The sequence below is a fragment of the Schistocerca cancellata genome, chromosome 2, assembly GCF_023864275.1.
Source record: "Schistocerca cancellata isolate TAMUIC-IGC-003103 chromosome 2, iqSchCanc2.1, whole genome shotgun sequence".
Taxonomy (NCBI): Eukaryota; Metazoa; Arthropoda; class Insecta; order Orthoptera; family Acrididae; genus Schistocerca; species Schistocerca cancellata.
In genome coordinates, this window is record NC_064627.1 from 458,594,908 (window position 1) to 458,611,829 (window position 16,922).

At 37.6% G+C, this 16,922-nt stretch overlaps 1 protein-coding gene across 1 annotated transcript in view; it reads left to right on the forward strand.

Annotated features, from left to right (window-relative positions):
* The window catches only part of LOC126155111 (sushi, von Willebrand factor type A, EGF and pentraxin domain-containing protein 1), a 123,872-nt gene that overhangs the window by 32,799 nt on the left and 74,151 nt on the right, over positions 1–16,922 (forward strand). Inside the window, exon 27 of the mRNA XM_049916208.1 lies at positions 7,739–7,977. Coding sequence (XP_049772165.1) covers positions 7,739–7,977 — 239 coding nt within the window. The remainder of the gene's footprint in view (positions 1–7,738; positions 7,978–16,922) is intronic.

Genomic DNA, 16,922 nt, shown 5'->3' on the forward strand with positions numbered 1-16,922 from the left:
GGAATGTAGTCGAATTAAATCAGATGATGCTGAGGGAATTAGATTAGGAAACGAGACACTTAAAGTAGTAAAGGAGTTTTGCTATTTGGGGAGCAAAATAACTGATGATGGTTGAAGTAGAGAGGATATAAAATGCAGACTGGTGATGGCAAGGAAAGCATTTCTCAAGAAGAGAAATTTGTTAAGATCGAGTATATATTTAAATGTCAGGAAGTCGTTTCTGAAAGTATTTGTGAGGAGTGTAGCCATGCATGGAAGTGAAACATGGACGATAAATATTTTAGACAAGAAAAGAATAGAAGCTTTCAAAATGTGGTGCTACAGAAGAATGCCAAAGATTAGATGGGTAGACCATATAACTAATGAGGAGGTACTGAAAAGAATTGGCAGAAAGTGAAGAAGAATTGAGAACACACTTGCTGAAGGTGAAAGACGAAAGTGAAAAGGCTGGTCTTAGGCTGAATGTGAAGAAAATGAAAATTATGGCAACTACACCTACCAATTCGTGGGATATAGCAGGAGAAACCATGGAGGTAGTGACCACATTCAGTTATCTTGGTTCCCAGATCTCTGCTGATGGCGACTGCAGCCATGAAATCCAGAGACGCCTGTTGCTCAGTAGACAGGCGATGTCAAACCTTGACAAGGTTATAAGGTCCAGAGATATAACACTAGCAACAAAGATCTGTATTGTGAGGGCTATGGTCTTTCCAGTTGTGATGTATGGATGTGAGACCTGGACCATTAGAAAGGCTGAACGGCGAAGAATTGACTCCTTCGAATTGTGGTGTTGGAGGAAACTTCTTAGAGTTCCATGGACTGCAAAGAGAACCAACAGATCAATATTGGAGCAAATAAAACCAGATTTCTCCCTGGAAGGTCTAATGTTAAAACAAAAGCTGATGTACTTTGGACACACAGTGCCAAGGCATGCCTCGCTAGAAAAAAACATTAATGCTGGGAAGGACTGAAGGAACTAGAAGAAGAGGACGTCAGAGGATGAGATGGATCGATGGCATCACAGAAGCAATGTGTTCCAACCTAGAAGGTCTACGGGAGAAAGTGCAAGACAGGAAAAAGTGGCGTGATTTGGTTCATGGGGTCATGAAGAGTCGGAACCAACTAATTGAATAGAGAGAGAGATTGAAAAGAATTGGGGAGAAGAGAACTTCATGGCACAACTTGACTAGAAAAAGGGATTGGTTGGTAGGACATGTTCTGAGGCATCAAGGGATCACCAATTTACTATTGTAGGGCAGTGTGGAGGGTAAAAATCATAGAGGCAGACCAAGAGATGAATACACTAAGCAGATTCAGAAGGATGTAGGTTGCAGTAGGTACTGGGAGATGAAGAAGCTTGCACAGGATAGAGTAGCATTGAGAGCTGCATCAAACCAGTCTCTGGACTGAAGACCACAACAACAACAATACACAGAAAGAATCCAAAGTTGAAACTAGCCAGTAGTCTGATTAAACTCGTGCAGAATGTTTATAACCTCTTCTTACTTCATAAATCTAAAAAGGATATCTTTCTCAGTATTGCAAAGCTATGCAATTGTGTAAGGCAGAGCTTTTGAATTACAGGAAAAAGGGTAACAGAGATTCAGTCATTAAATCTGATAGTTTGAGTAAAGCATCTTGAAAGCTCATTAATCAATACCTTAAAGCACCATCAAATGTGAATATGGAAGAAATGAGCATATTGCATGAGGCAAAATTAGTAGAAGATAGAAGAACAATTTGTAACAGATTTAATAAATATTTCATCACTCCTTGTGGTATCCCAGATCAACCTGTTGGCCAAAATAGTATGACAAACATATGCTCACCCCAAGGCACAAACATTGAATTCAGAACTGTAAGTGAACATGAATTAAGTCAAATAATCAACACATTAAAGATCAAGCTGCTGGGATAAAACATCTAGTGCCCCAGTTAAGAAGTGTGACAAAGAATTAGTTAAGTATATATCACCTATCTCATTATCAGCTGTATAAGGGGAAACACCCACCTGGAGTCATTAAAAATGTGCTTAGTTAAATCTGTATATAAGAAAGGATCCAAAAACTGGGTTGAAAACTTTAGGCCAGTTTCATTAATCCCCACACTTAGCAAAGTCTTTGAATATGTTTTACTTTCATAACTTCATGACTATATCATGAAAAGTAATCTACTCACTGAAACACAACATGGTTTCAGGAAAGACCATGGCATCATCACAGCAATCTCTGACTTTTTACATATATATACTGGGTGTCCCATTTATCTTGACCACCCTAAAAAAAATGTTTGGCCAGATGCAAATCACAAAATATTTCAAGCAAATGTTCTCTAGCCATCAGGGGGACATCAATCAACATGATTGCCTTCATTGTAGCTTTGTTTTTCACAAAGATATGAACAGTGTTATGAGTTTTTTAAATAACACCCTGTATTTTTTATTTGGTATTCATTTCCTCTCCTAAAGACCTATTCAAAAATGTATCACATTGTACCATTCACTGAAACACAACATTATTAATTATATAACACAACATAGACGTTGACGCTCGCAGCACTTAGTGCATGTACTCGGGGTAATGGAACACATCCACGTGCTGATGTTGACAGAGGACAAATGTAAACATAAGTAGAATGCACACCCATCATTCTGTCAACCATCATTAGTTGAAGAGTTGTGTGAGTAGAATGTACACCAACTAAGAGAAGTTACAAATACTACTCATCTATGGGGAATGTTAGTTAGCAGAACAGTAATTGCAATACTCTTTTCTTATGTATGGGTACATTTAGTACAGTAGTTTAGTCCTTTTAAATACTGCTGTGTAGAGTAGGTATACAGTAAAGGCTGTCCTTCCTACAAACTGCTTCAACATAACGTTTCTTTGATTGTTGTTGTTGTTGAAGGTAGGCAAAATGCTATGCAGGCAGCGGAGCTGTACTGAGAGCGATATCCTGACAAAAACCCACCTTCCTGACGGATGTTTTCTAGTCTCATTGTGACGCTTCAGGAAACGAGAAGTTTCAACCCCCGACAACGCAATCGTCGTAGCACTCACACAGACGAAGCTGCCGAAGTTACTGTTCTTGTTTCTGTTGCTGTGAATCCACATGTGAGCACATGACAGCTGGAACATGAGATTGGCATTCCTAAAACCAGTGTACATCTTTTTCTCACACATCACCAGTTCCATCCTTACCATGTACACCTACGTCAAGAATTGCATGGTAATGATTTTTAGAATCGTGTACAGTTCTGTCAGTGGGCACAGCACCATATTCTCACCATCCTGAACTTCTTCTCCAATGTTCTATTTACCCATGAATGTTCCTTCTCAAACAAAGGACAGGTAAATACCAGGAACATGCATTATTGGTCCAGGAACAACTCATGATGGCTTAGACAGGTGGAACAGTTGCGTCAATGGAGAGTTAACTTCTGGTGTGGGATGCTTGGTACTACAATTATTGGCCCTTATTTCACCAATGATAGTCGAAAGAGCACAGTGTACGGCAACTTCCTCAGACAAATTCTTCCTCCTCTTCTGGATAAACTGCCACTAAGAACCAGAATCCTTATGTGGTATCAACACAATGGATGTCCAGCACATAATGCCTTGCATGCACGTCGTGTTCTGAACTGAAGGTATCCTGCCGGATGGATTGGTCGAGGAGGAACAGTTATTTGACCTGCTAGGTCTCCTGATTTAAATCCTCTGGACTTTTTTCTTTGGGGACGCATTAAAGACGTTGTCTATCGCAATATTCCAACAACTCCAGAGGACATGCAGGAATGTATCAAGCTTGCTTGTAATTCTCTCCAGCAGGCAACAATGGAAGCAGTAAATGATTCTTTCATTCAACGAGTACACCAGTGTATTGGTGCCCAGGGTCACCACTTTGAACACCTTTGAATGTTCTACTCCTGGGCAATGGGTCAGGAGAGTCAAAGTCAATTTTGTGTTATGTTTTTACTTGGTTTTCATTTGTTTTCTGACAAGTCCAGCAAGTGGATGAGTTTGTGATCCTGGGCTCAGAGTCATTGTTGTGTTATATAATTATTAATGTTGTGTTTCAGTGAATGGTACTCTATGATACATTTTTGAATAGGTCTGTAGGAGAGGAAATGAATTGCCAAATAAAAAATCCAGGGTGCCATTTAAAAAAGTCATACCGCTGTTAATATCTTTGTAAAAAAACAAAGCTACAATGAAGGCAATCATGCTGACTGATGTCACCCTGACGGCTAAAGAACATTTGATTGAAACATTTTGTAATTTGCATCTGGACAAACAGTTATTTAGGGTGGTCAAAATGAATGGGACACCCTGTATAGTGTACTAGATGAAGGAAATGTGGCAAAGGCATATTCCTTGATCTTGCTGAGGCATTTGACTGAGTTAAACATGATCTTTTAATAAAGAAACTTGAGACATATACTTTGAAAGATTCAGCAGTACTACTGCTAACCAACTACCTGTCAAACTGGAAGCAGTGCCCAAAGGTAATCTATCAAAGCTGTAATCTTCCAGTCTTCTAGTGAAACGAGAAGTCCCCTATGGGTCAATTCTTGGCTCCCTCCTCTTCTTAGTCTGTGTGAATGATGCCACCTAGCCTAAAAACTCCAAAATAGTGAGTTATGGAAATGACACATCTCTGTTGCTTTTTGGCAAAAATTCTTGTCTTTTGCAACAGGTGGAGTAATAAATATAATTACATATTTTTATGAACAAGATATAAATTTAAATGCTAACAAAATGCAGTTGTTATCATTTAAAATGTTGGCTGTAACCTTACCTCTATAAATAACATATGTGCAATTGAATATATTTTTGTAACACACCAATATACACTGAAGAGCGAAAGAACCTGGTACACCAGCCTCATATCATGTAGCCCCCCCCTCACCACCACCACCAATCCGCAAAGTGCTGCAGCACGACATGGATTGGACTTGACTTATCTCTGAAGTAGTGCTGGAGAGAATTTACATCATGAATCCTGCAGGGCTGACCATAAATGTGTAAGAGTACGAGGGGATGGAGATCTTTTCTGAACAGCGCTGTGCAAGGCATCCCATACATGCTCAATAATGTTCATGTCTGGGCCGTTTGGTAGCCAGCAGAAGTGTTTAAACTCAGGAGAGTGTTCCTGGAGCCACTCTGTAACAATTCTGGACATGTGGGGTGTCGCGTAGCCCTGCTGGAATTGCCCAATGGATGCAGGTGATCAGACAGGATGCTTACCTATGTGTCACCTGTCAGAGTGGTATCTAGATGTTCACGGGTCCTGTATCATTCCAACTGCACATGATCCACACCATTACGGAGCCTCTGCCAACTTTAACAATACACTGCTGACATGTAACATTCCTCTTCTGACATGTAGGGTCCATGGATTCATGAGGTTGTCTCCATACCCGTACACATCCAACTGCTCAATACAATTTGAAATGAGACTCGTCCAACCAGGCAACTTGTTCCCAGTCATCAACAGTCCAATGTCGGTGTTGACGGGCCCAGACAAGGTTGACGGGCCCAGACAAGGTGTAAAGCTTTATGTCATGTAGTCATCACGGGTACGTGAGTGGGCCTTCGGCTCTGAAAGGCCTTATTGGCAATGTTTCATTGAATGGTTTGTACTGTGACACTTGTTATGACCCAGCATAGAAATCTGCAGCAATTTGCAGAAGGGTTGCACTTCTTTCATGAGAAACAATTCTCTTCATTCATTGTTGGTCCCATTCTTGCAGGATCTTCTTCCGGCTGCAGAAATATCAGAGATTTGATGTTTTACCGGATTCTTGATATTCATGGTACATTCGTGAAATGGTTGTACACAAAAATCCCCACTTTATCATTACCTCAGAGATGCTGTGTCCCATCACTCATGCGCTGATTGTAACACCATGTTCAGACTCACTCAAATTTTGATAACCTGCCATTGTAGCAGCAGTAACCTGTCTAACAACTGCGCCAGACACTTGTTGCCTTAAATAGGCATTGCTGGCCGCAGCATCATATTCTGACTGTTTACAGATCTCTCTATTTGAATATGCATGCCTATACCAATTTCTTTGGTGCTTCATTGTATGTAGTCATAGAAGCGACAGATATGAGAAAATCATTTTTAGAATAAAATGTTTGTTATTCAATGGCTCTTAGCTTGTGACGAACAGCCGCCTTATTTGTACAGGTAATATATCTGAACTACTGAACCACACAATAATATGTTACTACACATTTTTTACACTCGTGGGCTCTATTGTGATGGCATTAAATGTGGGCATCTGTTGTGCATTGTCTGGTCAAGAGTGAGAATTATGGGAACATTGAACCACCCCTTCATAGCTCTGTTTCTGTCATTAGCCATCCCACATTTATGAGATATGTGCTTTGTTTAAGACTGCCAGGTTAATTCTTCATAGATAAGGAGTCCCCATCACAGGAAAGTTGTGTGGCCAAACACATTTACCTCAGGTGACGTCATTCTGTACTAGATAACATTATTGGAGATAATTTAGCTGTGGATATTTCCAACCCATTTCTTGTAAGCCATTACTTGAGTCAAAACATTGTGGTAGTCAGTTGTGCCTTTTTGTCCCTGTGCAGACATACCATCACATTGATTCTTGTATTGTCTACATACTGTAGAACATTCACTTTCCTGAAGAATGTATTTGTTAATGTAAAGGTGAAACTGGAGGGATACCAAAATTAAACATTGCACGTAATCCATATTCATAATTCTTTTTCATATTATATGCACAAGAAGAAACAGTCATTCACAGAGAAAATGCAACAGGCTTTTCACAAAAGTGTGAAGTGTTCTTGATTTTTGTTGTCATATGCAATTCAAAGGACAGAAACAGAGCAGACTTATTTGATTTGATTTGATTTGATTTTTTATTGTCCAGTTTAAACATACAGCACAAATTGTACTATTGATATTGGACAGGTCAAAGATAAGTGACAATAATACATAATATTAGCAAAATAGTAGGCAAATTAAAAATAGGTACCTATTACAATTAATTTTGTTACGTATTCAGAAATTCTCTGACAGAACAAAAACAGTGCTGTATTAGAAATGCCTTTAGTTTAGCTTTAAATATTGGATGAGTAGCATTTTTATTTCCTCTGCTATCTTATTGTGTAATATTACAACAATGTTAATTATGCTCCTCTGATAGGTGGTTGTTCCGTGATATTTTTGATGTATATTGGATAAAGCAGACTCAGTAACTAAATGACAAAAGTTGTGAGGAAAAGTTCTAGTATTCAGCAAATTCATTTGAGTCTGTCTTTTGCTTCTGGCAGTGATGTTGGGCGAAATCACTGACAACTTGAGTTCTTCAACCAGATTGTGTGGCCTGGTCATTTTATCCTTGTATCCAAGCAAAGTTTTTATTTCAATCTTTTTTCCTGTCACAACAGTCAGACATTTTAATCCTACTGCTTGAAGATCACTGGAATACTATTGGCAGAAATGTGTTTCATAAACTTTATTTTATGTTCTAAAATACGTGAGACTACATGTTTTCATAAATACATGCTGTATTTGTAGATTAGAGGCTGGGGTACATCAGTTAGAATGATGAATTTTGTGAAATTTTTGACCTCACGAATGCCAGCAGTTGTATTTAATTACATTTTCACCAAAATAATTGTATTTATTTTTGACATGTGTTTAGGATTCATATTTTAGATGTGTAATAACTGACCTTTCTCTCTCCTAGATGACACACCACCACTACTTAGCTGTCCTCAGAGTTATGTCATTGAGCTTGTTGACCGACAAGATAGTTATGCCGTCAATTTCAATGATACACGACGTCGTGTAAATGTGTCTGATGCATCTGGGGAAGTTACTGTGAAATTTATACCTGAAAGGGCAACTATTCCTATTGGAGGCTTCGAAAATGTTACTGTTGTGGCAACTGATAAGTTTGGAAATGAAGCTAAGTGCCATTTTCAGGTATGTGTGTATAAACATTGACATTTTCATTTTACTTTATCTTCAGTGAATGAACTAATTATTTTCGTTTTGCCTTTAACATGTCTGTTTTCCACAATGAATGCCACAGAAATAACATACTAGAAATATGTGTAGCAGTGCATATATTTTTTTACTAGCTTATTCCCCCCCCCCCCCCCCCCCCCACCCTCTACAACTGAGGAAGAGAGATTCCTCTAAAACCCCTAAACCCACAGTTCACCTTTTTAATTTATGTCTTCCATAATAAACCCTCTTCAGTTTGATGAGATGTAGCCTGGTTACAGTAAATAAGTTGTCTATACAAAGAAGATTCACCAGCAACTAAGATCAAATGTTTATTCTGCAACAGTATGGTTACCAGCATAGCATAGAGCTAATCAGCATCAGATAGTATTTTGAAGCTTTCTTCACATAGGTGTGAATTGCTCAATTTGTGTGTTAGTGAATACATTCTGTGATGGTTTGCACAGCATGAAACAATCAATTACTGCAGATTTTACTATGAAACAATATTTCTTGAAAAGTTATTTTGTAATTTTACTGGGGACCCATACCTGCTTCACACAGGTTGCACTTTGTATCTACAGCCAGATGATTTGTTTATAGTATGTAGTGATATACACAAACCATCCTCGTGACTCAATGAATCTGTATCAGAATTCTTATGGTAGTTTCTGGGATTACTTTAATATAAAGACAGAAGTATGCTGTGGGGGACTTTAATTTTTAATATGTATAGATCCTGGCCAAGCTTCACTGCTCTCTGGATTAGCTGTGGCTGTCATTTTACTGCTTTTCTGCCAGATACCATGTCCTCTCTAGCTGACCAGCTTGTAGCTCCCATTATTGCCATGAGATGTCACTCCAAATTCCAATTAAATATGGAACAGGTAAAAACACATATATTACACACTCCTCATTATTTAGTAGTAATAAATTTATTCTTGTGAACCAGTCTATTAATGAAGACCATATCAAAATCCTTACAGTAATTTCTGAGACTAGCCTCAACACACAGAGACCACAGAGGAAGACTTTAATTTATAATATGTATAGAAGATAGGTATATTTCAGCATAACTTGAAAATAAATATTTGTCGTGTATAAAAAAATTAACATTGTGTAATCAAGTGTAGGATGTAGCAACAAAAATATCAATTAGCAGTAAAATCCTACTAGAACTGTGAGTAATGGCCATATAATGTAGGGAAAATGTAAACAAGTAGAGTTTTGCTATCGTAGTGGCAACTTCTGCATTCAGTTCACCAGTGGCAAAATGCTGCTGCTTCTCAACAAAACAAGCATTTGTTGACAGCTTATATACAGTCAAAATAAGAAAACAAAGGCCATTCAGAAAACAACCTGTTGAATTTTCAGCAAAAGCAACTCAAAAAGTTTCTCTATCGCCACTTTCAGTTAACAGTTAATTTCAAAATGCTCAGCCTTCATCTTCATGCAAATAGGGTAACAACCTTTTAAATTGATGTATATAATCAGTTAAAAACAAAAAAGTTGCAAATTTTGCCAAAAATAGGTGAGACTTTTGCCAAAAATAGATGTTTCATTTTTCAGTCCTTAGTGCTAAATAATGTAAATGTTGAGTTACCTACTCTGCAAACCTCTGTGAAGTGCATGGCAGAGAGTACATCGCATTGTACCAGTTCTTATGATTTTTTCCCATTCATGTACAGAGTGAGAGAAGAACAACTGTTTAAATGCCTCTGAGTGTGCTGTAATTAACCTGATCTTTTTTCTTCACAATCCCTTTTGTGAGTGATAAATAGTGGGCTGTAATTTCCCCTGTATATAAGACATCCTGACTAAAAATTTTTGAAGTGCCTGTTACTTCCATCTAAAATAGTATATAAGCACTTAATCTTTATATAGTTAAGAATACGGTTAACAGACTTCTCTGTTTCCTGCTGACATAGATATATCTGCAAATGAGACTAATCTTGTTCAGGGTTGGACATTTCAGGGGAATAGATTCTGATTCACATCCTAACTGTGTCTCACCTTCAATATCATTATCTACTCCAACATCATCTGTTATTTAATCTATCTCAGTATACAAGACGTTGTAACATTTTCATCACCTGGAACAAAATGTTAAACACTTCTGCACTTTTCACAGACTGACTGCCATCATCAGAACCATTACTTTCAACATTTTTGTGCTTCCAGTTTCCTATGAGGAAAAAAAAAAAATCCCACAAATCTTGAACATAAAAAGAAATTACCCATCAAATCTGAGAGACTCACCTAAAAAAATCAGCTTTCTGAAAATAATTTTTGATGATGAGGGTTTGTGGCATCCTAGACTATTGAAATAAAACTCATTGCATGTACATCTACATCTTCATGACTACTCTGCAAATCACACTTAAGTGCGTGGCAGAATATCTTTCACACTATTTCTCTACTGTTCCATTCTTGAAAAGTGTGTGTAGATGTTCTGATTTCTCTATTTTATTATGATGATCATTTCTACCTCTGCAGATGGGATTCAACAAAATATTTTCGCATTTTGAGGAGAAAGCTAGAAATTGAAATCTCATGAAAAGATCCCACTGCATCGAAAAATGCTTTTGTTTTAATGATTCCCACCCAAACTTGTGTATTAAATCCATAACACTATCTCCCCTGTTTAACGAAAGTACAAAACTAGCTGCCCTTATTTGAACTTGTTTGATGTGCTCCGTCAAACCTGCCTGGTAAGGATCTTATACTGCACAGCAATACTGTAGCAGAGAATGGACAGTTGTCACATAGGCAATCTCTTTAGTGGATTTATTGCATCTTCTAAGTGTTCTGCCAATAAAACAGTCTTTGGTTCTCCTTCCCCACAACATTATCTATGTGAGCTGTCCAGTTTATGTTGTTCATTATTGTTATCCCTAGCTATTTAGTTGAATTGACAGCCTTTAGATTTATGTGTTTTATTGAGTAACTGAAATTTAATGGATTCCTTCTTTTCCATACTTTTCATTGTTTAGAGTCAATTGCCCCTTTTTGCACTATGTGGGTATCATGTCTAAATCATTTTGCAATTGGTTTTGACCTTTTGGTGGCTTTACTATACAGTAAATGACAGAATCACCTCCAAACAATTTAAGAGGGCTGCTCAGATTGTCTCCTAAGTCATTTATGTAGATTAGGAACAGCAGAGGCTCTATATCACTTCCTTGGGTAATGCCAAATATCACTTTGGTTTTACTTGATGATTTTCTGTCACTTGCTACAAACTGTGACCTTTGTGACAGAATTTCAGGAATCCAGTCCAACAACTGAGATGATACTCCACATGTAATTTGATTAATGGCATGTAATTTGATTAAAAGCTGTTTGTGAGTAGGATGGGCTAGGCTAGACAAGGAAAGCATGAGAGGGCAAACCCAGAACAGCAGTGTCGTTTGTCATTTGACAAATGACACTGCTAAGGCTAATTAGTTACTTATAGCTTTAAGAAATGATTTTGCCTCAACAAGCCACAAAACACAGTGCCAGAATAAATATAGAACAAGAGCTTCTCTCCTTATAAAATGAGATAATTTAAGAAAACATCACTTAAGACCTTCACGGAATTTTTGGAAAACTAATTAATTTTTTTTACTCATGCATGCCCTCAACACACAAGAGAACAAACACACTGCTGAAATCAGCATAAAATCATAAAATCTACTGAAAATTTTATCAGGCACCAAAATGGCAAAATAGATTAAGGTTGACCACACGTGAGGCAAGTACAATCCCAATTTAGGCTCAAACCAGTAATTATGGTTTGATGATTTTGAAATATTCACCTAACACAATATCCAAGAATTGTGCTTAAGCAAGTTAAGAAAAAAAACTTAGCCACCGAAAATTCATAACATGGGCAATACAAGCATATTCCAAATGTTCCATAGATTAGAATATTAAGTAATATAGCCACAACATAATTTAAAATTTATTAACAGGCAGCACGAACCAGCATGTTAAGGCAACACATGTCTCAAAGGCAGCCAATAAACGCCAAGGCAGTGCGTAACAGCAACAAGCCCCCACAGCCGCCGCCAGTAGCAAAGCTCAGAAGACTAAATAGGGCTGTTGACAAACATCACTTAGGTGAAACATAGGCCAAACAAACAAGTTAAGCAAATGTTAATGGCTGCCTTCTCAAGAAATGGTCAGCATATGGCCTCCTAACATGCAACCAAATTCCAAAAATTGATCTTTAACCAAATTTACAAAATATCAAGAATGCATAGTAGTGATAAAGGTGTCTCTTAAACCATTTAGCTGAATAAAATGTGATACAGCAAAACTTAATTAATGCCTCTTAATAAATGCCTATATGAGGCGGTACTTAATAATTAGATCTTACAAGCAGTGCTTTCTTCCGTGGTATTTAGAACTGGAATCCATAACACAATTTTAACACATGTATTGAATACAGGAAATTTCTGTTAAAGCAAACAAAATATAAAATAAAAGATTAAATAAAAAATCCTTAAAAACACTTCAGATCACAATTTAACATGCAAAGTTGTTGCCGTGGCTTATGCCAAACCACTTCCCAGAATATGGCACAAGAAAGGTGATGGCCACATCAATGGAAAAATCTAACATTAAGGTTTACCACTGAAATTGGCCTTTGACACTGCATATAGCTAACACAAAATGTACTACAATGAATCTCTCAGCTGTACGTAGAAGTCCCCAATACAGGCACAGTTACATACACAGCCAAATATTCGACTGATCAGAAATATAAATAATCTGAAGCAACAGAGCCTTTGCTCAGATAGTTATGCTCAAACAAATATTTCAGTAAGCCACCAAGCAGAGACAATAGAGGTGGGTGTATCGTAGTGTGAGAAATATGGACAAACGCACAATGTGGCAGATATTTCATAATCCTGGAAATATTCAGTGCGGCTCCTGCACAGCATGGAATATCAAAGCTGGACAAATCAGCGGGATTGGACAGAAAGACACTGTACTCAGCTCAGTGCCGTAACTCTGACTTCACCAGTTACACCAAGTCTTGACATAAACAGAGCTAATGGCTGACTGACCCACTATAACTGGAACTGACCCGTGGAAGCCCTCTTGTCTGCTGTCACTCACTGCCTCGCTCTTACTGCCCACATCAATGCTGCTCAAGGCCAACTTTAGGACTCTCTCTGCCAGAGATAATCAACAAGCTACAATTGATTTGTGGTGCCAGTAGAAGCACCAGTAAATAAGGCCCAAAATCAAGGTACGTGAAATTGAGTGCAAGTCCCCCACAGTTCAGTCGGTATCAAAAGCCTTCTGGAAATCCAGAAATATGGAATAAATTTGAGATCCCCTGCTGATAGTACTCATTACTTCATGAGAATAAGGACCTAGTTGTGTTGCAGGAGGATGATATTTTCTGAAACCATGCTGACCAATTGTCAATAGATTGTTTACCTTGAGATAATTTGTAATGTTCAAACACAGTATATGTTCCAGAATCCTACTGCAGCTAGATGTTAGTGACAAGGACTTGTATTTCAGTGGATTACTCATATTTCCTTTCTTGAGTATTGATCTTTTTTGCCAATAGAATGGATGCATATGGTTGCTATGTATGGAGCTATTGTGTACTCTGAAAGGAATCTAATTGGTATAGAATCATGACTGAAAGACTTGCCTTTATTAAGTGATTTGAGTTGCTTTTCTACAATGAGGATATCTGCTTCTAAGTTACAGATGTTGACGGCAGTTCTTGATTTGAATTCTGAAATATTTATCCTCTTTGGAAAACTGTATTTAGTTACTCCGTTTTGGCAGCACTGTCATTGGTAACATTACAACCGTTATCACAAAGTGAAGGTACTGATTGTGTCTTACTGCTGGTGTACCTTACAGAATCTCTCTGGACTTACTGTCAGATTTTCAGACAGAGTTTCACTGTGTAAACTGTTACAAGCATCTTACACTGAAATTGTGCTAAATTTTGAGCTTCTGTAAAACTTCACCAACCTTGGGGTTTTAGTGTTCTTTTAAATATGGCATCTTTTTTCATTCATTCTGCAACAGTGTTCTGACCTGCTTTGTGTATCATATGGGATCAGTTTCATCTCTTATTAATTTATTTGATATAAATCTCTCAATTGCTGTTGATGCCATTTCTTTGGATTTAAGCCACATCTGGTCTACAGTTACATAGTTAATTCAGAAGGCATGGAGACTGTCTCATAGAAAGGTGTCAAGTGAATTTTTATCTGTATTAGATTCCAACAAATAGTGTGTTGAAAGTAATATGTCATTTTCCATAATATTGTTTTATCAGTTTTACAAGTCCTTATCTATGAGTTGAAGTTTACTGGTCCTACTAAGAGAAAGGACAGACAGTTCAATATTTTAAAGCAAACTGCCTTTTGTGTGAGGTGCAAAATTATCTACAAGAAGCACATTCTTAATGCTGATTTGTTTGTGAATGTTTTTGATGCAAGAGCAATTTGCAGCTTCACCAATTATGAGATACTTCAGTTTTCCATCCTATCAGCATTGCCACAAGCAAATATTGTCATTCTCTCTTTGCTAAATTTCACATTACGTATAGCACGAATGTGCTCAGCAGTTAGAAGTTAGGAATGTGTTTAGGAGGGAGGCTCCAGCTCTAATTGTTAATAGTAGTATCATAAGGTTTTCAAATACGCTACCAGTCACAAAATTTGTTGACAACTAAATTATTTATTAGCAACATGTTTCGAGGTGATACCTTGTCATCAGGCTATATTGGTATTGCAAGAACATGTTTATACAGATATTAAAGCTTCTTTGCATGACTGCGATGATTATCCTGTGGAGAGAGATAATTATAATCTCCTAAAAGGTTATCTTTCTCTCTTTCCATAGGATTCCCACAGCAGTCATGCAAAGAAGCTTTAATATGAGGTCTGTCTAAAAAGTTCCAGAGAAGTCATAATTTCGCACCAGTGGTGTGTTGTAGTGAAATATGATTGCCATCCCTGCAGGAAGCCTATCGTGATGAGTGCTTAAGGCATACTCGGTCTTACGAATGGTTCGCATGGTTTAAAAATGTCCTTATGGAAGTTAAAGATGACCCTCATTCGGGATGCCCTTTGACGTGTACTGATGATGCTCATGTGAGGACCATGAACAAAATTGTGCATGCCAATCAAAGACTAACTGTCCGAGAGATTGCAAAAAATGTAACACTTCAGTTGGATCATGTCATGAAATACTGAATGCATCGTGTTCCGCCAAGTTCATCCCACGATGCCTGAGTCAAGACCAGAAAGACCTTCACCTCGCAATCTGCAAAGAGCTTTTGGATTGCACAAATGGGAACGACATGTTTCTTAAGAGACTCATAACTGGTGATGAGGCGTGGGTCTACTGATGTGATGTTGAAAACAAAGTTCAGTCTTCACAGTGGATCAGGAAAGGTTCTCCAACACTAAAAACTGCTTGTCAAGTCGGGTCAAATGTCAAAGCTGTGCTGATAGTTTTCTCTGACTTTGAAGGATTAGGTCATCATGAATTCATGCCACAGGGACAAACTGTTAATCGATAGTACTATCAGGACGTTTTGCGATGCCTGCGAGAAAATGTGAGAAGGAAATGGCCTGAAATGTGGTGAGACAATTCATGGCTCTTGCATCATGATAATGCACATGCACATTCATCCCTATTGGTGCATGACTATTGCACGAAAAACGAAATCACTGTCCTGCCTCATCCTCTTTACTCTCCAGACCTGGTCTCTGTGGACTTCTTTTTATTTTCAAAGTTGAAAATCCCATGGAAAACTTCAAGATTTGCAATGATAGATGAGATAAAAGAAAATTTGCATATGGGGCTTCACGTGATCCAGCAACAGACGTACGAAGCCTGCTTCCGAAAGACGAAATAGCATTGAGAGTGGTGTATCAATTGGGGAGGAGAATACTGAAGGAGACCATGTACAGTAAGTAAATCGTACATGTCGAAAAATTTTGTGGACAAAGTTCTGGAATTTTTTGAACAGGCCTCGTACCTTTATACAAATGTCTTAAGTGTTTTTATGTTGCCAGTATAGCCTGATGATAAGGTACCACCTTAAAATATGTCACTAAATAAATAATTCAGTTGTCAACAAATTTTGTGACTGGTAGTGGCATTTGAAAACCTTTTCATATTTTTGAAACTGTCACGGTCAATTAATAGTCAGTACGGTTTCAAATTATAACAACAATAAACTGCATTTTTCATTGTGCTACCTGTTAAGTTGTCTGCTACCTATTGACAATCTTTTACGAGCTTCTTGGAGCTTCACATAAATGCACCACAGTTGGATAGGAAGTGTGCTTTCTGCAGAAAAGAAGCACTTTCAGTGAGAATTTCTTTATGTAAGCTGTCACAGAAATTTGTGCGACAGGAATGAAAGAGCATTTTACATGATAAAATGCTATACACAAGAGTGTCTTAATGAGATTTTACTGTTTTTCAAAATAAATGGAGATTAGTTGAGATCCTAAACATTGTTACTATTTTTTTATAGTACTATGCCAAGTTTGACCATTACTAAATGCAAGAAAGACCTTTCTGTGAAGTAGTCTTAATGTGGATACTGTAGAATGGCTGGTTATTTTCATATTACTTCATTGTCTGTCATTTTATTGATGTATTTAAGAAAAGCAGCAGAAGCTTTTTACTGAAAGATTTTACGGCTGCTGCTCCTTGTTGGTGATCACAAGTACTTACTGAATTAGTCGTCTCGGCTTTCTCTCTGCTCATTCAGTTCACAATACTAATTACATGTTTTCAGCAGTATTTGACAAAATTTTAACTATTTCATAATAAAAATATCAGTAAACTCTTAAATGTCCTTTTAGGTGTGTCAGAAAATAGTAGAGAAAATGGTATATTATCTATTACCTGGTGTGCAGTGAATGCTTGTGTAA